The following is a 23458-nucleotide window of genomic DNA, read 5'->3' on the forward strand; positions in this document are numbered from 1 at the left end:
GAAAAATACCGGATGGTTTCACTCATAGCAGGAGTATAATGGACCAGGCGAGAAAATAACAAAAATAATGAACAACCATATACCAGAGACATTCTGTGGGGGTGGAGTGGGGAATGGAATCAAAAATGGGGGCGGGGGAAGGGAGGGAAATGCACGGGACTATGGTGGTGGCACAGGGGTGATTTGATGATGGGAAACCCGCGGAGATTACAATCGAGATGGAAAAAAAAAATGTGCAAAATGATGTAAAAATAAACTTTGTAATAAATAAAAAAAAAAACTTGTTTCATTCTTAATATGTATTTGACTAAGGTATCTTAGAATGCATCTTGAAGTCTGACTTTAGAACACTGTGTCATTCTAAAAAGCAAGTAAATATTCATCCAATATTTTATAGGGACTAATTAAAAAAGCATACCCTCTCTGGTGGCACAGCAGGTTAAAGCACAGCACTGCAAACCAGCCCCAGCTGCTTCAGTGCAAGTTCAATCCATGAGCCCATGTGATCCACATGGCTCAGCAGACCTTTCCTGACCTGCCCGCTGCTCCCCTCAGCAATGTACTTCATCAATCTGTCTGTCCTGCTCCCCACACTGTCTGGTGAATCCTCTCACTGCCCCTGCAACTCTGGCATGCACCCCAGTTCTGTATACATAACTAATAAATAAATATTTAAATAAATAAATAAATAGTCCATCTCATTAACATACACATTTCCAACACAATGTTAAATTTATTTTCAATGATTACCAAAATTTATATTATTTTTAAGTTTCTGTAACAAACAGAAAATAACCATTTAAGTGAAAGTATATGCTATTTAAGCTAAAAAATATGATGGACAGGATGTTTCCTTGGGAGGCTGGGAGGGGAAGTAGATATAGAGATATCATTAAGATAAAATTGTATGGGAGCAAGTAAATCAAAATGCAAGTGTGAAACCTTATTAGCAAATGAAATAAAACTTATTTTCTTTTTCAAATTTTGTATTCAAATGTAAAATTAAATTTCTAAAAATGTATTACAGCATTCAAATGGATTATCCAGTATCTTCTAAATATGTGTAATTCCTTATATTCCATCTAGGATATCAATGACGCAGAATAGAAATGGAGTTTGTAGTAACCATAGCAAAACTGGGAAAGCCTGACAATAAGTTCATGTGCTATTTTCAAGGCAAAAGTGTGTTAAGATCCTGAAAGTCTTCAAAAAATGGAAGTGATGGTGCCTGGGAACTCTGTAGAATGAAGCAGGGTCCCACTAATCAACACTGAGAAAGGAATCATACTGGTCTCAAGAACATGTACCAAATTTCCTGGATACAGCTGAAATTCTGCTACATCTGGAATGTTTGTTGAGAAAGCTGAAGCCCTTCCTAGGTTGACCAGAAGTACAAATCCACTGTTGCTTAAATGCCTTTACAACAAGCCACATTTTCCACTTACATGGTTTGGAGTTCCTGGTTGAATCAAATCACTATCAGAGTTCCCTGAGAGACAAAAAAATGGAGAAACAGCTACTCTTCCTTCCTTCCAGTTCATCAGGTGAGTCACAAGTTGGGAATCTTCACAATTTTCCCCTGTGAAATCTGACCAGAGCAGGATGGGATAGATTTAAAACTCAGGCATATTGTTAAAGCATACACATGTGCTCTAGCCTGTCCCACTTAGACTACGCCACAGGGGAACCACTCACAAGTTTCCAAGTTCCATATCTTAATGAAAAATAATAAGATCTCACATCAAGTGAATAGCACATCTTGGCATAGAATATATTTCAGAAATGTTAGCTGTTAATATTATTATCACTATAAAAATTTGTATTAGATTTGGCCCTCCCTGATGGTGTAGCAGGTTAAAGCACAGCACTGAGAAGCTGAGGCCACTTCCGCATGAGTTCGATTCCTGCCTGCCCCGGAGGTGACCACATGGCTGGCAGACCTCTCCTGACCCGCCCGCTGCTCCCCTCAGCAGTGTACTTTGCTGACCTGCCTGTTCTGCTCCCCACTCCGTTTCTGGTGAAGCCTCTCGCCACCCCTGAGCCTCTGGCCTGTACCCCAGTTCTGTATGTACAAATAAATAAATCTTTAAAAAAAAAATTTGTATTAGGTTTTAGTTGCTCTGATCAACAGCAAATAAAGGGCTAACTACAAATAGTATTTTCTATCTACTTTTCAGAATTATTTTCAGAAGTACTATTACTTTGGTGTAGTACTATTAACTCAGACTTGATCTTAGAATCTTTCCAAGCAGCCAGTATCAGCATTAGGTTTCGGAAATGGTATATGAAAGAAACATTGTTTTTCTACTTGTGTTCTTATAAAGCACCAGATCGTGCAACCAACAAGGGTTGGAATTAAGGAACAGAATAGTCCTGTACTCCCACATGCCTCCCTCGCAGTGTTCAGAGGTTTCACTGCCAGTGTCTGCTTTGGTCACTTTATTTATTTTTTAAGATTTTCTTATTTATGCCTAAAGAACTGGGGTACAGGCCATAGATGAAGGGTGACAGGACCGATCGACAAAGTACACTGCTGGGGGAGCAGCAGGGAAACAGGAGAGGTCTGCCGCGCCATGCTGGTCACCTCCGGGCCAGCGATTGTATGCTTGCTGAAATGGCTCTGGCTAGTTCAAAGTGCTGCACTTTAACCCCTTGACAATCAGGGAGGGCTCTGCTTTTGTCACTTTTACAGACCCAGGAAGTTATAAACTCTACTTTCTTGACTTTTTTCAAATGAGGGATCATGAAACCAGGAAATTACTACCTAGAGCAAATGCTTGCCCTTTACCGTGGTCACCTTTTCTTGCTTACTTTTCCTAGAAGATTCCATCTAACAGTTTATGAAAAATAAAAGCAAAGATTCATAGTGCTTACTATGTGATGGGTGGCTTTTTAAGATATTCACATAGCTCAATCAAGAAAAGTTCACCCAAACTAGGTAGCCTAGTATTCAATCTGTCAAATATTTACTAAGAAAGCTAAGGCATGATCTTGGAGTCATTTATACAAAGTCCATCTGATAATAAATAACAGAGTTGGCAGTTGGACTCAGGTCGTCTCTCCAAAGTCGATGCTTATGAACAATCAACATTATTTCCCCTCAGGAAAAGAGAATAGCCTCTAGTTTCTCTCCATCTCACAAATGTCCTTACTACATATTTCTGGTCGGATCCAAAGGAAATCTTTACCAGGGCTTATAAATGATTCTTAAGTTTCAATCTCTTTTGTCCTTTTAATTTTTAATAATAATAGCTTCTTTCTTTGGAAAGTAGAAAAGATCCCCTTACTCTAAGGAGGACTTATCTCCAGGATAGTCCAAGATTCCACTCTTCTGGGGTAAAATTTTCTTGACAAGATTATTTATTCTTTATTCTACAACAGCACCAAGATATACCTACCTATTTTCGACAATGGGAGTTGATATTCCTGTTTCATATCAGCCAATTTGGAAACAATTAGTAAGAAGGAGGTAAAATCCTCTGAGATGTTCTTGTTATACTCTTGTAAAGCAGCATCAAAATCCTCAGGAAGGTCATCCAGGAACACCTAAATCATAAAGAAGATCATTGAGGACACATAAAGATCAAATATTTTTTGGAGAAGTCTATGTACTGTTCTTGAAAACTACAACTTCAGATTAGAAGAGCTGTAGCTACCTCTTTACTCAGTCATTTTCTCATTCCTTCATGAGGTAAAATTCATGTTTTGTTCTATTGGCTTCTATAAAAAAAGCAATACCTTTTCTCTTAATGATTCGCTTTCTTGCTATTTAATCAAAATCATCTTTAAAGGGAAGTATGTACGTAAGTAACATTAGACTTGTGAATATGTCAAAGAATCTAACACACACACAGGGCAGGCCACAAAATACAGTTACATCCCGGATAGACCTTACTTGACTATGAAGGATTTTAAAACCTCCCTGGATTCATATTTGCTGATATGTTGTACACTATTATTCCATCTATATTCATAAAATAGATATAGCTGTGTGCTGAAAAGTATGCTTTCTCCTATTCCTGCTAATTGGCCAAATACTTTTGATTTTTCCCTTAGCTTCAGGGTTTTTCCATCAATAACTACTTTATTTTTGATCTGATAGCCTTCAAGTGATGTTCTATTCCACCAGAATGAGTGCTTCTTTTTCACAGATTTATAGAGAGAAATATGAATTGCAGATTAAACACCACTGAATACAGAAAGAACAAATTATTCTACAAAAGAGATTAATCTTATATCAATAAAATCCCACTGCTGTTGATTCCATTTTGACATCTATTAAACTCTCTTCATTACTAAATATTATCAGAAGTGTAAATATTACCTTTGACTGATGAAACTTAGTATTAGCCTCTTGAAACTTTGCTGGAAAATACTTTCTTCCAAACAGGTTTGCCAGTACTAACACCAGCTTTTCCATAACATCTTGAGAGAAACATTTTGATCCTATGCAAAGAGCAAAATTTCTTGTTATAAATGTAATAAAGTTAGTCAATCTCATCTTTTAACCTTTAAATTGAATGCTACATTGAGTTTATCTCATAGAAACTAAAAATTAATGACAAATATCCACAACTAAACACTGACTAAATCTGCTGTCAGCTTTCCATCAGTGCCTTCTTGCATTTTCTGCTCCAGCTCGGACCTTCTCAGCCACCCACAAACTGCCTTCTCACCTTACTTGGATGCTGCTCTTCAGTCTATGCTCCTGCTCAAAAATCTCTGATTGCATTTCAGTGCTTCATAAAAAACTAATCTCTGTGGCCTGACATTTAAGGCTTTTCCAAAACTCAGTCAACAAACCTCTCAGTCTGGTGTGTACGTATTTGGGAAAGTTTAGAAAGGACACCTCATTCACACTGTAGTTGAGAAAGCCTGAATGGGGAGCTCCCTGTGGTAGTTTATCTATCCCGTAGGAAGAAGGGAGATTCTTTTTCCCCAAAAAGTACACCATAATTCCTACCTGTAGCTGGTTGAAACTGACACAATCCTAAATCCTTGTTCTCCTCTCGGATGAACTTTTATTCAAAATGTACTACCCAAATTCTTCCTAAGATGCTCCCCTGTTTCTTTTCTGTCACACCTATAGCTTGTATATTTATAGTTTGCTTGTTTCAAATTATACTCCCTCTGAGATTCCCCCAAAATGTATTTGTTTATAATTTTTAGCTTGCCTCAGTTTAACTTCTTTTATTGTTCAGTTAACACCTTCCTGGCCCTCGTAGTAAAACATGACCCACTGGACTCATTCTGTATCCAGAAACAGAGCACTCTGTTGTAGTGGTTACAGAGGTGTTACGTTCAATAACTTGGGCTATTGAGCTAAATTACTTAGATTTGAATCTTGGCTCTTACACTTATTAAAATTTTGTAACAATGGCAATTTATTTAATGTCTCTTTGTCTCGGTTTCCTCTCTTGCAAAATAATGATAGCCATATCATGACCTCAAGATGTCACCTGACTTACATTCTTCATCTTTCTAATCATTTCTATACCCAATCCCCACTCCCAACACAAGCACACACACAAAACAATAAACACCACTGTACTTGCAGTGGTCTGTTCGTCGGTATCCTTGTTTTACATGACAAAGTACTTAAAGAGAACGGTGAGTAGGCCTACTGTGCAAAACACAGTTTTTCTATCACTCAGTGATAGAAGATAAAGTAGCATGTGAAAAGCATTGGAAATTCATCAGGAAGTAGAAGAAATTAAAAAGCAAAGAAAGAACAATTTGCTGGGATTTACTGTTGAAAACTAAAACTCAAAGAATTGTAATATAAATTGGTAAAATGGAATATGAAGAGGACAGTGCAACTAGAAATTAGAAAAAAATTACACACTGGAAAATAATGCGGCTAGCTATTTAAATATACAAAAAATTATATTCAAAGAAAACATAACTGAAAGAAAATATTTACAAATATTAACCATGAGCATTATTTTTAACATAATGCGTTCCCACCTCCTTTTTTAGGAAAAGCATCTATTATATTTAATTAGAAGAAAATGCTAATTAAAAATTTGTATAATACTTAATATGCTCTACATCCTAGAGGCAAGGACACACTTAAGTTAATAACTCAGAGTTGTTGACATGTTGAAATAGGTGTTACAAAATATGGCCATTTTCCAGATCATGCTTAGTGAAATAAGCCAGAAAGAAAAGGAAAAATACCAGATAGCTTCACTCCATAGCAGGAGTATAACGGACCAGACAAGAAAATAATAACGAACAGCTATATACCAGAGACATTTTATAGGGGTGGAGTGGGGAATGGGATCAAAAATAGTGTGGGGAGCAAAATGCACGGGACTGTGGTGATGGCACAGGGGTGATTTGGTGGTGGGAAGCCCAAGGGGATTGCAACTGAGATGGAAAAATGCACAATATGATGTAAAAATAAACTATAAATATATATATGTGTGTGTGTGTGTGTGTGTGTGGCTATTTTCCATATACCTATATTAGTAGCTATATAACTTTATTTTCTCTTATTTGGTATATTCAAATTATGTGAATATTAAATAATATTTTCTATGCAGAAAGACATTTCTGAAATGCTTGTTTCACTACAGTGGACCTGGCTTACCTTTTCTGGTTGGCTGACAGAGATCATGGAAAAGGCCTCTTACAAGAAAATGGACAAAAACAAAATTAGAAGGCTCGTGGTAATGCAAATGTGATACAAGTCCTGCAAACCCTGTGGGAAGACCTTCTTGATTTAAGTAGCCCTGAAAAAGAAGAATCATTTATTAGTCTGACGATTCAGTTCACCACTTACGTTTAAGAATAAGTTACTAAGTGCCAGCTTAAAATAGTGTACAATACTAATATAAAAGAGACTGACAATCATTATTTGGCCCGATTTTTATAATTCTGTCACTTATTAGTGTTAGGGTCCCAGAACTCGATTACCGCGAAAGACAGAGCGTCACGCAAGAATGCAATTCGCAAAGTAGAGTTTATTGGGCTGGCTAGCCAGGGTCAAGCCGTTCCCTGCTGGACACGCAGGATTCAGGCAAGACCCCGACCAAAGGAAAGTCAGGGAAATATATTGGCCTGTTGGCTGTTACATACAGAGCCTGCGCAGATTCAACTTAGCAAATGGATTCAAGGATTAACAGACATCACAGCCTGGGTCACAGTTCCACCACCCAATGACAGGTTTCCAGGAATAGATGTCTCATTTCCTGGTGCCTCAGATCCAGTCAGTCTGGGCCACACCATTCCCATTATCCAATCAATTTTAAATGTACATTGTCCCTCTTCAACCTATCCTGCATTCTGGGGAGTGGGGCAAGGGGTGGGTGCTTGCCTGGGCTAGTCTAGTTTTGCTCAGGCCTGTGTTAGTTACTTCCTCCATTCCTTCAATTAGTAAGAGAAGAAACAGAGACAGTAGCCATCCTGAATCACAAAAAGAAAAAAGCACATCGTACTTGTTTTATCAGGAACTGCAAAGAAAACAGGAAGTAAAGCTTTAACATTTCCGTGGCCCTGTGATTCTTGAAGGACAGCAATGAGTGCTTCAGCACGGAGAGCACCTATAAAAACAGGAGTACATTTGTTCACAGGAGCCAGTGCTGGGAAATACATTTACAAATGATAAATAGGTGCACTGTATTTTCTAAAGTTTTCTGTATATTATGATGTTTTGACATTTTTTATCTTTTAAAAGTTTTATTTTTATTTATTCATGCATACAAGACTTGGGGTGTAGGCCAGAGGTGTGGGGGGTGAGAGGATTCACCAGAAACAGTGGGAAACAGAGCAGGCAGATGGACTGAAATATACTGCTGAGGGGAGCAGCGGGCGGGTCAGCAGAGGTCTGCTGCAACGTGTCACCCCCTGGCCTGGGATTGAATCCACAGTGCAATGGCTGCAGGTAGCCTGAGAGTGCTGAGACCTAACCCCTTCTGCCACCAGGGAGGTCCATGTTTTGGCGTCTTAAAAAAAATCTTTTCTGGTTGGGGAGAATATACTTCTCATAGAGCTAGTGAATTACCAAGGAAAACAACAACCCACCTAAGCTCATGTCTCCTATTCAAACCCCAAGTTGTTCCCACAATTACTTCCTCACCTTACTCTCTCAGACCAACCCAGTTATTTCCTGTGTCCTAAATCATGCCAAGTCAGACCAGTACCAGGTAACCAGAGAGCAATACAGAGTCCAGAGGCCAGTCTGAAGCTTCTTACTCTGCCACCACTTGCCTTTCCCATGGAAACCCCAACAATGGCCACAGCTGAAACCTTCCCGGCCCTGGTCTTCACCAGCCCCAGCTGACTAGCCAGTGCCTTTCACACGTGGCCCTGGGTGGAGTGGCCTTGCTCCTGTCTCTGGGACCCACAAGTCAAGAAAATTTGCTTTCCAGGATCGCAGCTCTCACTCATATAAAAGAATACAAAATAAGATAAATATTACCCATGTCACTCATATTACATAGATACCAGCAATATAGAAGAGTCAATTAGATGTCATACCGCTTATTTTACTATGTCTCACAAGGCACATTCTTCCTTTAACAACACAAAACACTTACAACAGAATTAGGGGCCCTCCCTTGTGGCAAAACATATTAAAGCACAGCACTGCAAAGCTAGCTGCAACTGCCTCAACATGAGTTCCATCCCTGACACAAGCTTAGCAACCTCTATCGTCAGACATATTCCAGATTGAGGCGACAGGCCCTGAAAAATCAGAATTTCCACGCTAGCTCATGTTATTACCCCCCTTTTTCTGTATAATCAAAATATTCCAAGCAACCATCAGTTTTCTACTGGACTGCCTCAGCCTCATAAGGTGCTGCCTGGCTCAGGTGAGCAAGCCTCAGGATGGAAAGTCTTCTTGGAATCAAATATATTACAACTGGCTGTTAATAAAAACAATTATAACAAAATTAATATTGTAAAACAAGGCAGTACTAGAATAATCAGAATTCTTTTACTGCCCAGACCAGAACCCAAATCCTATCTCTCTACTATCTCACATAATCCTTCTAAAGAACTGCTTAAATTGGCCCTCCCTTGTGGAGCAGTGGGTTAAAGCACTGCACTGAAAAGCTTAAGCCACTTCCACATGAGTTCAATCCGCACCTGCCCCAGAGGTGACCCACATGGTGCGGCAGACCTCTAATGACCCACCTGCTGCTCCCCTCAGCAGTGTACTTCATCAATCTTCCTGTTCTGCTCCCCATTCTGTCTCTGGTGAATCCTCTCACCCTCTGCATCTCTGACCTATACCCCATTTCTATATGAATAAATAAATAAATCTAAAAAAAAAAAAGAACTTCTTAAGTTTTCTGTTGTCTAAACTTCAAATAAAGAACTTTACCTAAATCCTCTATTCAGCTTTTGAGGAACTTTACTGTATCTCTTTGTTATTGACTTGCAAGAGAATCACTCCACCCTCATCTGCGACCTTACTCTATCCTTCACATCTCCACCCTAATCCTTGACTTTACTTTACCCTCTAAGATGTCTTAGTAAAAATGAAGGTCATAGAATAGCATTTTAGGTCCAAAAGAATTTTATTTTAGCCAACCATCACTAAAAAATGTTAGCTTTAAATTTTATGGACTTATCTTAATTTTAATAGATCAATAATATTGTAATCTTAGCTGAAGGTCTATAGGACCCCAAACTGCTCTCAGAAAAAAGATTGTGGTCTCAGCCCAATGTTAATTGCCTGCCTATAAGTATAAAATAAACTTCTGCTGACAGCAGAACAGGAAGACTTGCACCCAACTCTGATTCTCATGTCTTACTCGCTCCCTTTTCTCCTTTTCCCCCTTTTTTAGGAATCTCCGCTCGCAGACACTGCTCCCACCTTGAGACCCTGCCTGTTCTGCCCCCCAATAATCCATGATCGGGGAACAAAGAGTCCCGGACACATCCCCAGTCAGCGAGGTGACCTCTGGTCCCCTCAGCAGTGTACTTTGTCGGTCTGCCTGTTCTGCTCCCCCACTCTGTCTCTGGTGAATCCTTTCACCACCCCTGCACTTTTGGCCTGTACCCCAGTTCTGTACACATAAATAAATAAAGTCTTAAAAAAAATTAGAAGAAATGAAATGTTGCTAAACAATCTGGTAAAAAAATGAATTCATTACAAAGGCTTTTAACTCTTAAGTTGTTCTAAAAGAAAACAAGACATATGATAATATGTTATTTCATGGTCTGCTGAGTTACAAAAATAATGAAATTAGGTTGAATAAAACCAAGTAATAAAAGATTTTCTTTGGTTTCCAGTATAAAGCAGTACATAGGAGGCATTTTAGGTTTCTTTCAACTGCTCACTAAAATAACTATGAGGATCCAGTCACCAAAATTTGAGCCTGAGGGCCCTCCCTGGGTGGTGCAACAGGTTAAAGCACAGGACTAAGATGCCACCACAGCGGCTTCAGCAGTTCAATCCCCACGGGTGCAGCAGACCTTTCTTGTCTCACCCACTGCTCCCCTCAGCAATGTACTTTGTCACTCTGCCTGTTCTGCTCCCCACTCTGTCTCTGGTTGAGTCTCTTACCCCCTAAACCTCTGGACTGTACCCCAGTTCTTGTATGCTTAAATTAAAAATATCTTCAAAAAAAATTTTTTGAGCCTGCCTGCCTTAGACTTGTGTGGTTCTAGAAAGAATCTCTATTCACCACAATGCAAGTAGACAAGGTAGCAGTAAAGGAGAGAAGGAGAAAGGGAGGGAGGAAGGAAAAGATAGTCACTTTCACATGTATACAAAGAGCTGCCTTAAGAAAATTGTTTTCTTTAAACAACAAAAGAAATTTTTTGAGAAAATTATTCAGTATTTGTGATGAGTGACAAAGGAAATAACCTCTATGAAACAAGGCACACTATTATAAGGAAAATGGATAATGTCAATTGACACATTTTAAGTAATGTATTATTGTAACATGAAAGCAAAACATGAAATAGTGAGCAGAATTATAATCCACATCTATTTTACTAAAGAGCAGAACAGAAACCTAAAAGAGCTGTGTCAGTGAGCAGAAAGAAATTTTATATGTCAAATGAAGAATGATGCAAAAATAAAAAATAGAAAATAAAAATAAAGAAATAAAACCTTCAAAAAAAGAGCCAAAAAAAATTTTTATGTTGCCTCACAATGAAGAAAAACACCAGTGGAGAATAGGAAAAGGGGGTTGGAGTTTCAACAGATAACTCTCTCAAATAAAACAAACTAAAACAGAAGCAAATGTCAAATTTAAGAAATCTTAGTTCCAAAGCTTACCAATAAAAATGTACTTGACAGTACTGAATTGTATACCTTTAAATGGCTAAGATGACATATTTACATTCTGTGTATTTTATCCCATTAAAAAAAATCTGAGCATCAATTAAAAAGTGCTCAAAGAATAGCATACCCTGGGGGAAAGAATTTGAAATACAAGGATAAAAAAATTCATATAATTGCATAGGCAGAAAACAATGAAATCAGCTACATGAAAATAGAAGTTAGAATGACTTGTCTAGAAACAATGAAGCTATCTTAGTTCAATACAATGAGTGAAGAGAATAGTTTAAGAATATTCTCACACTTAAGAATCTCCGAAATGTGGTTACAGAGACATCTCAACAAATATGCTGAACAAAGAAAATAAATCATTCTAATAATCTTTTCTTTTTGATAAAAAAAAAGTCACAATAATGTATTTTATCCACAGAGAGGTAAAAACTGAGAACTCAAAAGTAGGAAAATTTAAAATAATGCATGCCTATTCTCTAGGCCATAACACAGGAGTCACCTCATCACAAAAGTCTTGGAAGATGCTTTACTTTAGCGAACAGCATCAGATTTAATGGGAGTGCAGATCAGTATACAAAAACAGGGTAGGAGAGATCTTTTATAAAATGAAACTTCCCAAACATGAGAATCAAAATATTTAACTATGATTTTTTTCCTCTCATGGACACAAAATATTTGCCTGTGCAAAAACCCTCAGGAAGCATTTGTTACCATATTTTGAAGTCCATCTAAATATAAATACAACAGTGGCTAAAAATCAATGCTTGTGCCTAGAAAAATGCCTGGGAACAAAGGAGGCAAGTGTCACAGGGTAGAGAGCAAAGAATTACAGGTGCTTTGTATGAGGGTATTCTGTGATGACACACACCTGAGGAAGTATGAACCATTTTCCCTAAATCATATAGTATTGTAAACCAACATCACCTCGATAAAGTAAAATACAATAAAAATTACTGGGAAAGTACCAAAATAATTATGTGATAGTCTTTGGACCATAGAACTAGGTGTGGATAGAGGTTCCCGCCACCCCACCATTTTCAATTTTCTATCTTACCCAAATATTCTTTGACAAATCTGGGTCACATTTTTATGAAAAACATATGAACTCCTTTTTTTGGAAATTATTAAAGCAAACCTTTATGTTCCTAGGGGTAGAAACAGGAATCTAATTGGTGCTTTTAAACCCATAGGGTACACCTTTAACTACACTAGAACAGTGGGAATCACATGTGAAAACAGTAATCTTGGGAAATACTAAATGCCCATGCAGCTGGAAACAAAGTCAATTTTTATTCTCCCACCCCACCCCAATCCTGTACTAGTCAAGATTTTACAAGTTATTACAGACTGATGGAAGTCAAATGAAAAGTAAAAATTAGAAGTTGCATTCTATTCCTCAATACCAGACAGGAAGGAAGAGAGGGAGGGAGGAAGAGAAGGAAAAAGGGAGGGAGGGAGGGCGAGAGGGGAGCAGACCCCACTGTCACTGGAGAGCTCCACCCAACGAGTAATGACACAGCAGCCTCAGACAGAGTCCACAGGTACCTTTGCCTTGGCGTCCTCTGGGTCGTCCCCCTTGGATGCCAGCAGCATAAGCCGTAGGACCAGGGTTATGCTGAAAGGGAACTGCCCTCTCAGCTCAGGGACTTTGGATTTTATGAGTTTCTCTATTTTGGGCATTGGGATATCAAAGAAATATACATCTCCCAGGAGGTCTTGGCCCCGTCTTCCAGCACGTCCAGACATCTGAAGACAAGACAGAATCACAAAATCATTTTTTCTAAATGTTTGTCCCCTCCCAGTATTGGAACAAAGCCTTCCACATTGGGTTTTGAGCAAGTAAATGTTGAATAGGCTTAACCATTAAATATCAAGCTAAATTCCAACTTAGGAATTTGACCATGGTTGCCATAGAGCTCAATGAGATATTCATTGTTACTAAGTAAATATTTCACACTAAAAAGGGCTAGGTATGTTATAATGACATATAGATTAGCAAAAAGGAAAAAAGATGACAGTAGACCTTACTACACCAATTTTCTCCTTTTCTGTTTTCCTCTTCCTTGTCCCTTTTTCTCCTTTTCTCTCTTAGACACAAATGTGTTGTTACAAATCACCATAAAACAGTGCCCAAGTCAGAAAAATATATGAGATAAAACTCAAAATGCTACTTATAGAAAGCAAGTTAAAAACAGTCTTATTTCTTCAGTGCTCAGAAAGTGCCAAATCAGTAAACAGATTCACATCAACTATATAAAGTGAATAGAGTCATTATTCCCATTTTACACATTAAAACTGGGGCATGAAAATATCCATAGTCAACCAGCTAGGATGGGAAGAGTCAGAACTCATGCCCTGATATTTCCCAAGTCCATCATGCAAAGTACCATATCACTCAGGCTCCAGGACCCTAAAGGTGAGATTCTCCCAGATGCTATGGGAGGATGGTTCATGCAGAGCACCAAGGGCTGGGAAATACAAGGATATAACATTGGGTAAGATCAAGGTCTCTGAGAGAATATAATGTTAGTGTTTAGAGAGGAAATGGAGTTCTGAAAAAACCTTGAATACTGGTTCATTTATCTAAACTCAATGCTGCTCACAGAACTATTCATCAAATGCTCCTGAATGGGCAAACCATATGAAGACAAACTACACTGTCTGTAAGTCATAGTACAGTAAGGAGAACTGAACACAGGAATATTGTTTTAATAATACTCAACCAAAAATGTATGACAAAAGATAATGGAAACAAATTACAAGACAAAAATCACACACTACTTAGGAGACCAATGGTGTAGGCTTGGTAATGGATTGAAGAAAGAAGCATAAAGTCATGTGCACAGGAAATGAACAATTAAATGTCTATGCTGCACCTTTGATGTGTATATTCCCTACAAATTAGTTCATTTAATTCTCGCGAGATAATTGGGAACAAGAATTTGCAGAATTTATACTCAATGGAATACTACTCAGCTTTTTTAAAAGATGAATTAATGTTATTTGAGACAAGCTAGATGGATCTTGAGGAAGTTATGCTAAGTAAAATAAGTCAGAACGTACAAGACACTTACCACCAGGTAGTTTCACACATTTGCAGACTACAGAATAAACAAGACAAAACAAACTGAGCATAGCAAAAATAAGTCTTACACTCTGAAAAAACACAAAGTAGTAACAGAGGGGATGGCTTGGCGAGAGGAGAAAGGAGTATATACTAAAGTATTCCATGAGTATACATCCCACAGTTTATCCTGTTGCGTTGCAAGATCTTATTAAGATAGAGATACAGCACTAGCCTAGAACTTTGCTGGAGGGTGAGTGAAGCGTGTTCACACAGGAGGATGAAATTATACCCCCAAAATGATATAAACAACTGAAAAGTCAATAAAATTTGAGAAAAAATTATTGCACATGTTGCAGGTTAGTAATTATTATCCCAATTCTGGAGATAGAAAAGAAGGATCAGGAAGTTTCGGTGACTCACACAAGGTCACACATCTGAGTAGTGAAGGTCACAGCATCCCAAGCTCATGTGCCTTCCACTATATCACAGCTACAAATCATGTAAGGTGTGTTAGACATCAAAGTGTAACATGTCTGCAAACTAAAGACACAGTTTCAACAATTTCATGGCATATTTCAGTAATGCAAGAACAAGTCTGTGCACATAGCCATACCTGTCTGTAATTTAAAGCATCCAAATAGACTGAATTTTGAGCAAAAACCACAGATTTACAAGGCATGTTGATTCCTAGAGCAAGAGTCCCAGTAGATGTCACCACCTAGAAAGAGAATAAAACAATTACATCATGAATATCATTTCAATAGACAGTCACATAGTTACTGAAATTCTTTGACTCTCAATTAGGCAACATTGGGAAAGCCAGAGAAAACAACCACATTGCTCTCACTGTTTATCAGACACTCGGGGTGCGGGTGGCTACTGGAGCAGGAAAGTCACACGCACTCTTCCCTTTGCCCAGAGTACTCTGTTCCCGAATATTCAGTTACTCTGTTTGCTCAATTCTCTATTCAAATATCAAATAGAAATGTCTGGACTGTCACATCTAAAACAACTGCCCTTTGTGGTCTTTATTTTTCCTGATCCTACATTATTTCTTTCCATAGCACTATGACTTCCTCAAGTATTATTGTTGGTTTGCTTGTCCTACACCAGACTCATAACCCCATTCCCCCATTGCATCCCCATCCTGAGCCGAGTACAGGTACATGAAAGGTGCTCAGGAGATACGACTTAGTAAATGACTAATAGGCAATGTCCCCAGCACAGAACAACACTACTTTACAAACCCTGGGAATCCCTACTTCATAATCTACCATTATTTATGTTTGGAGATTCCATCAATGCAGAGAAAACACCTAAGTGGAATAAAATAGATAACCATGAAAACCAACTAGAAAGAGTAGACAAAATTTAAAGTTTCTTCAGAATCTACTTTTGTTCATTTTTGTCCATGTGACACTGGAAATTTCTAATTGCTCTCTTTATATAGCTATATATTCCATGGTTGATATTAATGTTTCAGTGTATGGAATAAAATTCTCTTAAGTTTTCTGGAACTAATATTTCTATATCTATCAAAATGCAACAAAACAGAAAAAAAGAACATTAAGTTTACACTATAACTAGAAGAAATACCTTTTTAAAAAAAATTTTTTCTACTACAAAACTACCACTGTTACCATAATATCTTTTACAGTTATTTGTTTATTAAGCTAATAATAATGGAGAAAACACTATTACTACTCAATATACACTACTTTTGTTCTAGTATGTGCTGATCAAAATAAATATGAATCTTCAATACTAGTGATAAAGGATTGATCACAAAGATGTACATGGGGGTGATATACACAGAGCTGATTAAATTCAACAAAAAAAAAGTGAACTGCCCCATTAAAAAATGGGCAGAGGCCCTCCCTGGTGGCTCAGCGGGTTAAAGCACTGCACTAAGAAGCTTAAGCCATTTCCGCATGAGTTCGATTCCTGCCTGCCCCGGAGGAGATCCACATGGTGTGGCAGACCTCTCCTGAGCCGCCCGCTGCTCCCCTCAACAGTGTACTTTGTCAATCTGCCTGTTCTGCTCTCCACTCTGTCCCTGGTGAATCCTCTCACCCTCTGCGTCTCTGGCCTGTACCCCAGTTCTGTATGAATAAACAAATCTTTAAAAATAAAATAAAATAAAATAAATGATATTAGTTAAGATAAAAGCCAAGTTATTGTTATTTTGTTTTTTTTCAGATGATAGAACTTTTCCAAATAATAGAATCATTTATTAAAATGTTTTCTACAACATTCACTTTATTAAAAGATGCAAATACTCTTTGTGAGTTTATCCCTTACCCTCACAGGACATTTCTAACAAAACATAAGCTATATTAGGTTAACATTCCTCTCATCCACTGTCAGTGATTAGAGGGAGAACATTCAGGAATGACCAGGTATGCAGTGGCCCCAAGCAAGCAACACATGCTTATTATTATTTCAGCTATTAAGTTAGGAAAAGACCAGGCAAAAATGCTATCATAAATGTCCTCCAGTCTATGAAAGAATGTTTGTTGCCAAAATTATATGAGCAGCTAAAAGAAAAACCCTTGATACTATAATAAATGAAAAAGTAAGGAGATGTTCCAAGGTTTTCACAGGTGTATTTCATTCCAAATGTATTTAGAAAAACATGTATACAGCGAATATGTTAATCTCATAAAATAAAAAAGGCAAACTGCATGATAAACTTCAGACCCCTCCCCTCAAGTAAATGAAAAGGGGGGTATTCAGGGGGTATTCAGTTACTGAACTTGGGTTGTAAAAAATTAGTAATAACAAAGTAGACACAATAAGATGAGAAAAAATGATTGCATTTTCCCCTTTACATGGGCCTTCAGTTTCACACAAACACAGTTCCAATAGAATGAAAAAGTTTACCTACCCTAATAAATCCTTTCCTAAAGAGAATCTCCACTAATTGTTTTTCTTTGTTATCCATGGCGCTGTGATGATAGCCAATGCCCCTGCTTGCCAACTCCTTGAGTACATCCCCTTTTCTTGAAAACTTGACTCGGTCAAACACCTTCTGCAAAGACTAAAAGTAGCAAAAGATTTAGAGATTTTGATAAATTTCTTATCTAATTTTAATCAAACCAGAATCAAAATGCTAAAATGAAAATGACAACAGAGTATATAATAATTTGCTTTACCTAGGCAACTACTTGATATTCACTCTTCCGAACTATAAAGAATATTCTATAACAGCCACAGCAACTAAAGGTTTTATTTTCTAGTGTTTGAAGACTTTCTCAACCTGCTTCACCCCATACTGCGCTCACTCTGCTTGTGGGACGAAAGGTACTGACCCAGCAGTAGATAAAACCCCAGCGGAGGCTTGAGGCACGGCTCTCTGTTCCGACTTGGAGTATTATAATCTCCCCCAGGGAAAGACCAGGAACTGGGCCCCTACCCTGGGTGTTCAGAGATGTTTACTTTGCACTGTGAATTGATCACTAATTGATCACCAATTTATACTTTCTGGAGTAAGTGCACTGTGTACAGTTATGTACAAAGATAAATGCTGTCTATGAGAGAAAGAAGAAAAAAAGAGTAAAAGTTTGCAAAAGCAAAAGACACTTCAGTTGAGTAAGTTACCTACACCATGGAATATTAAGGACCATTAAAATGATGATATAAATACAGGATTTTTAAAACTAGATCATGAATCTTACAAAATGTAATAACAAAGATGATATAATCGAATGTATTCTATACACATATATACCGTCTATATGTGTTTATGTGCTTGTTCACCTATACATGTGTACATATAATTATCTACACATATTCATGTGTACAATATGCACACACATGACTGTATTTCAGTCAATCTGCCTTATGTTCCCCACTCTGTCTCTGGTGAATCCTCTCAAACCCCACCCCCCATACCCCCGTTCTTGGATACACAAATAAATAGACCTTTAAAAAAATAATAACACATATTGTCAGCAAATATTCAAATAAGGCAGGTGAGATTGAAGTTTGGAATTCAGACTGTGGAAAACAGTCAGAAAGATATAATAACACTCTTGGGATTAATTGTTAAGACATGAAATAATCTATAAATCCTACTCCTATCCTTTTCCAACTTTCTCTGCTGAACTCTCTAGTCATGTGTGGCTAGCAGGTCATAAACAGAGTTGTCTGTCGTGGTAGAGGTTGTGTGACGTCAATACACTCGACACTGTCTGTAACTGAGAAGTTATGACTGTTGAGTGGAATCGACTCCCGGAGGACCCTTTCACACTAAAGTTCTCACCGCAGCATCTATGGCCTTTTGATCAGCATATGTGCAGTCCTGAGGGATTTCCAGGTTCTTATCTAGACTCTTGAGTAGACTGCTGTGTTGAGCTTCATTTACTAGGTTTTGATCTGTGCTTTTAGGCTTCTGTTTTTTTTCTTCCCTGTGCGTGGAAGTAAAATTTTAAATAATTAATGTTCATATTTCACCAACACAGCCAGATGTAGACTAAAGATGAAGATTTTAGTCTTTGTCTGGTAAGCAAGGAAGAAAATTGATGTAGGATAGTTAATCAATTGCTATGCTAACAAGACCTCTTATTAGCTAAATTGGAGAGTGGTGAATCTTAGGCTTCAGAATTCCAAAAACAGAATGCCTGTAGACATCCAAGGATGACTCCATGAACCTCTAAACCAGGCAGTCACTAAAGATGGAGAGGATCATAGAGAAAGATAAGTATTCTGCTAACATTCTTGAGTTGGCAGAATTCAACACTGGGAACTAGGAAGAACTATCAAGTAAGCAAAATTCTACCAGGCATAAAATTGGCATTTCAGTTCATTCTCAGGCTTATTTTCTTCTGTATTTACATATGTGACCGTGAGGGTATATCAGTACACCTCATATGATGATCCAAGATATGAGGGCTTTATCTATGCCTTCTGAGGGTTTTCTGAAAGTCAAGGTTTTGTGTCAAAGATGGGCGCATTTGGAGGGATGATTAAGTTAGGTACATGCTCTCCTATATTCCGAGGCTGTAGCTTTGCCTCTCGCAAATCCTAAATGAGATTCATCAATACAACAAAGAATATATAAATATTATAGCCACTTATCTTTACTACATCCTGCCACCAAATTTACTGCATCTGTAAATAAATCCAAGTAGTAACTAAACTAGCTTTCTAGCGCATTCATTGCATGTTTCCAATTGGGATGTGTGAAATAGTTTAACCTTTTAGTCACTAATTTGTTTCATTGAATACTTACATCACCTTTTGTTTCTCAATGGATTTTTTTACTTTTCGAAGTTTGTTATTCATGACATGTGCTTCTTTATCTGCTTTGGGAGGCCTTTTATGCTTTTGCTTTAGCTTCAGGAACTGGCTTGCACTTAGAGCACATTTTTCTACAGCTCCTAACTTGAATCTGAAAACAAGTGAAAAGGGTATTTGACTTAAAAACACCATAAATAAAAACCAGTCCTAGTTTCCACTTACTACTATTATCCTGACATACACTTGTTTGGATTTTAAATTTTTCCTGAAGGGAAAAAGGGAGCAAAGGGCAGGGAGTAGCAGCTTTTCTCTGTGTGTGGAACAAAGAATCCACCCTCCTCCCACTCTGAAAGATAAGGACTATTTTTTTAGGCAAAAATTGTTCTTTTATTTATCTTTGAATTTTTTAAGATTATTTTTTTATGCATACAGAACTGGGGTACAGGCCAGAGCTGCAGAGGGGTGAGAAGACTCACCACAGAGTAGGGAGCAGAACAGACAGATCAATGAAGTACACTGCTGAGGGAGCAGTGGGCGGGTCAGGAGAGATCTGCCGTGCCATGTGGGTCACCTCCAGGGCTAGGGATCGAACTCACGCTTAAGTGGACTTAGTTTCCCAGTGCCATGCTTCAACCCACTGCGCAACCATGGAGGGCCCCAAAACTTATTCTTTTATTCATCTTTATTACTGTTGCTCTTGTTTTTAATGCCATTGATCTTTAGAGCTACCGCCTACAGATTCAAAGACCCTCAGTTATTATTATGTCACATTTTAGATTCTAAATGCTTTAAGTGCATGTGTGTGGATTATGGGCACAGATAGTTCTGGACTTCTGTTACGCAGTTAGACTTTCAGAAAAATCCCAGGGGTACAGAATTGTGTTGGCTTGAAAACAAAATGAGTGAACTGTGGTATTTCTTGGTAATATAGAAATTTGTTTTCCTAGTCCCAATAAAAGTAAACTGAACAATTTTATTACAGTCCTTAAAATTTTCAAACACAGGGCCCTTCCTGGTGGTGCAATGAGTCAAGGCATAGCACTGCAGCCACTGCAGCATGAGTTCGACCCCTGGCCAGGGAAATGACCCACATGGCACAACAGACCTCTTCTGTCTCACCCGCTGCTCCCCTCAGCAGTGTATTTCAGTCAACCTACCTGCTCTGCTCCCTACTCTGTCTCTGCTGAATCCTCACCCCCTGCACCTCTGGCCTGTACCCCCAGCTCTGTATGCATAAATAAATAAATAAACACATAAATAAATAAATAAATCTTTTTTAAAAATTCAAACACAACCATGGATTCAATTATCATTACCCTAAATATATATCACCAATTATGATTCATTAATGCAGTTCTATTTATGTGTCTCTCACTAACTTTTCCACATGAGTAAAATTCTGTGACCTTATTTATACAAAACTTGAAATTATATCAAATAAATAAGCTGTTTTGATCATGAATTAGGTTTCCAAGGTTAATCCAGCATATTGTCATTCATTTAATTAATAAATTAATACATGGTATCATTTTATTGAAAGCAACCTATTCTATTCAATTTTAAATTATTTTATGCTATAACATGTATAGTTAAGCAAGATATCAACAATATATTTAGTTATACCTCACATAAATATGAATAAAATATCCCCGCCAATAAATATTCTAACACATTGTAAGAATACTTAATTTTATTTATGATAATTTGTATGCATGAACATTCATTTGTTTTTCTAAAAAGCTAGTTATCTACTGAAAATAAACAAGATGTAAAGAAAATGTAATCATTAAGAGAGAAAAACCAAACATTATAAAGATGATTAAATAAAGAAGGAAATTTGTAATCAAAACAATTTTTCAAGAACTGAACTAGAAAGATATAATCTTAAAATACACATTCTGGGCCCTACCTGGTGGCGCAGTGGGTTAAAGCACAGCACTAAGAAGCTAAAGCCACTTCAGCACGAGTTCGATCCCCACCCTGGAGGTGACCCACATGGCTTGGCAGACCTCGCCTGACCCACCCGCTGTTCCCCTCAGCAGTGTACTTCATTGATCTGCCTGTTCTGCTCCCCACTCTGTCTCTGGTGAAGCCTCTCCCCGGCTTGTACTCCAGTTCTGTATGCACAAATAAATACATCTTTAAAAAAAAATACATATTCTGATAAAATATACACAACAAAACAGCAATTAATACTATGTTAAAATAGTGAAGTTTATTACTCTAAAGATCTTAATCAAGTTACAAACATAAAACCATTAAAGGACTTACAAAAAAAATAGTGCAGGCAACTTCTCCATTTCCCTTAGCTTTTCAACAAGAAGTGGAAACATATCTAACATGTTTCCTGAACCTGTAATTCTAGCAGGTGTAAGTTTCCTCAAGACCATTTTAGCCTATAACAAAGAATAAAAATTTGTTTGGGTTTAAATTCTACATACTAGTGAGAAGAAGTTTTCTCGTTAAAATATTTTCGTATTTGTTTAATTGATGTGTTTGTGTTTCTTTAAAACACATACATAATAAAAATAATAATGATAAAAATATATTATAAAACTCAGCAAGGAAACATTACAGGAATACATATAAATCAATCAAATCAATGCACTAAAGAACAAAACTACACACACATCTATACATAGGCACATGCAATTTAGATATGTAATTATTTATAAAGCAATATATTACCTTTGCTGCATTGCCATTTTTAATCCAATTTGTTAATTCTGCTTTTAAGGACTCTTCATATTTTCTAGCATCCAACTTTTTAATGACTATCTTATTTTTAAAATGAATATAATTCTCTGGACACAATTCCTTGAAAATAAATAGTACACAATTAAATAAAATCTTGCAAAAAATCCAAAGATTTTTCTCAATTTAGTATTTCATTAACAGCAACATATACTTCGTGAGAGAAGGGATGTTGAACTACTTTTAGCCTCCATAGTGCCTCGTACCTAAACTGGGTAGGATGGGTGAATGCTTCAAAGGGAAGAATGCAGAGTAATGTCAGATAGAAGATGAAAACAGACAGCAGTTAAGACACAGATTAAAAGGGAAATGAAAGAAAATGGAGAAATAGTAGTCCAAGAGATAAGAGGAAACAAAGTTTTCTACTGAAGTTTCCTATAATACTAAAGTAATCAGACTTACCTCTAGTAACCCAGAGCTGAAAGAGGAAATGTTTTTGAAACAGTGTGATATCCATAGAAAGCGGAGGTGCTGGGTTCTCCTTGGTAGTGCAAAGGGTTAAAGTGAAGCACTATGAAGCTATCTGAAGCCACTGCAGTCATTTGATACCCACCAGGGAGGTGACTCACACAGTGCAGCAGACTTCTGACCCGACAGCTGCTCCCCTATGCAGGGTGTTTCAGTACATCTGTCTATTCTGCTCCTTACTGTCTCTGGTGGATTCTCTCACGTCCAGCACCTCTGGCCTGTAACCCAGTTCTTATGTGCATGAGTAAATAAATCTTTTTTAAAAATGAAAGAAAGAGGAGGTGCCATGATCCCTGTCCCATCTAAGGAAGGTTGACACTGAGTGGCAAGGAAGCTGCCCAAGACTGGGGAGACGGGACTTAGGTGATAAGAGGTGGGAGGCACACAGAACAGGGGACATGTCAGGGAGGGTGCATCTGCCTCTCAGATTTGAACTTACACTAGGGACTCGGGGGACACAGAATCAAAGTACATAGACACTTGGCAGAGGGTGAGAGACCCATGGAGTGGCTGACAATGGCATCTGTTACCCTGATTTGTGCTTTGATTTTGTTCCTTTCCTTCCTGGCCTCTTCTGTACCTGACTAGGATTCCCCACCAGAAGGTGCCTTAGACTCTTGCTAAGTTTTTGGGTTTCAGCCCTGTTTACCTGGGCATTTACCCATGAGGTA

The 23458-nt window shown here is 37.8% G+C and overlaps 1 protein-coding gene across 1 annotated transcript in view; it reads right to left on the reverse strand.

Moving 5' to 3' along the window:
• Positions 1–23458, reverse strand: part of LOC101634080 (probable ATP-dependent RNA helicase DDX60) — a 71271-nt gene that overhangs the window by 7438 nt on the left and 40375 nt on the right. The window contains exons 23-34 of the mRNA XM_012724998.1: positions 22254–22382; positions 21837–21961; positions 19558–19716; positions 18589–18733; positions 17212–17364; positions 14938–15042; positions 12803–13003; positions 7443–7547; positions 6596–6737; positions 4325–4446; positions 3399–3546; positions 1446–1588 (exon numbers count right to left, since the gene is read on the reverse strand). Coding sequence (XP_012580452.1) covers positions 1446–1588; positions 3399–3546; positions 4325–4446; positions 6596–6737; positions 7443–7547; positions 12803–13003; positions 14938–15042; positions 17212–17364; positions 18589–18733; positions 19558–19716; positions 21837–21961; positions 22254–22382 — 1677 coding nt within the window. The remainder of the gene's footprint in view (positions 1–1445; positions 1589–3398; positions 3547–4324; positions 4447–6595; positions 6738–7442; positions 7548–12802; positions 13004–14937; positions 15043–17211; positions 17365–18588; positions 18734–19557; positions 19717–21836; positions 21962–22253; positions 22383–23458) is intronic.

The sequence above is a fragment of the Condylura cristata genome, unplaced genomic scaffold (assembly GCF_000260355.1).
Source record: "Condylura cristata isolate star-nosed mole 26May11 unplaced genomic scaffold, ConCri1.0 scaffold00014, whole genome shotgun sequence".
Lineage (NCBI taxonomy): Eukaryota > Metazoa > Chordata > Mammalia > Eulipotyphla > Talpidae > Condylura > Condylura cristata.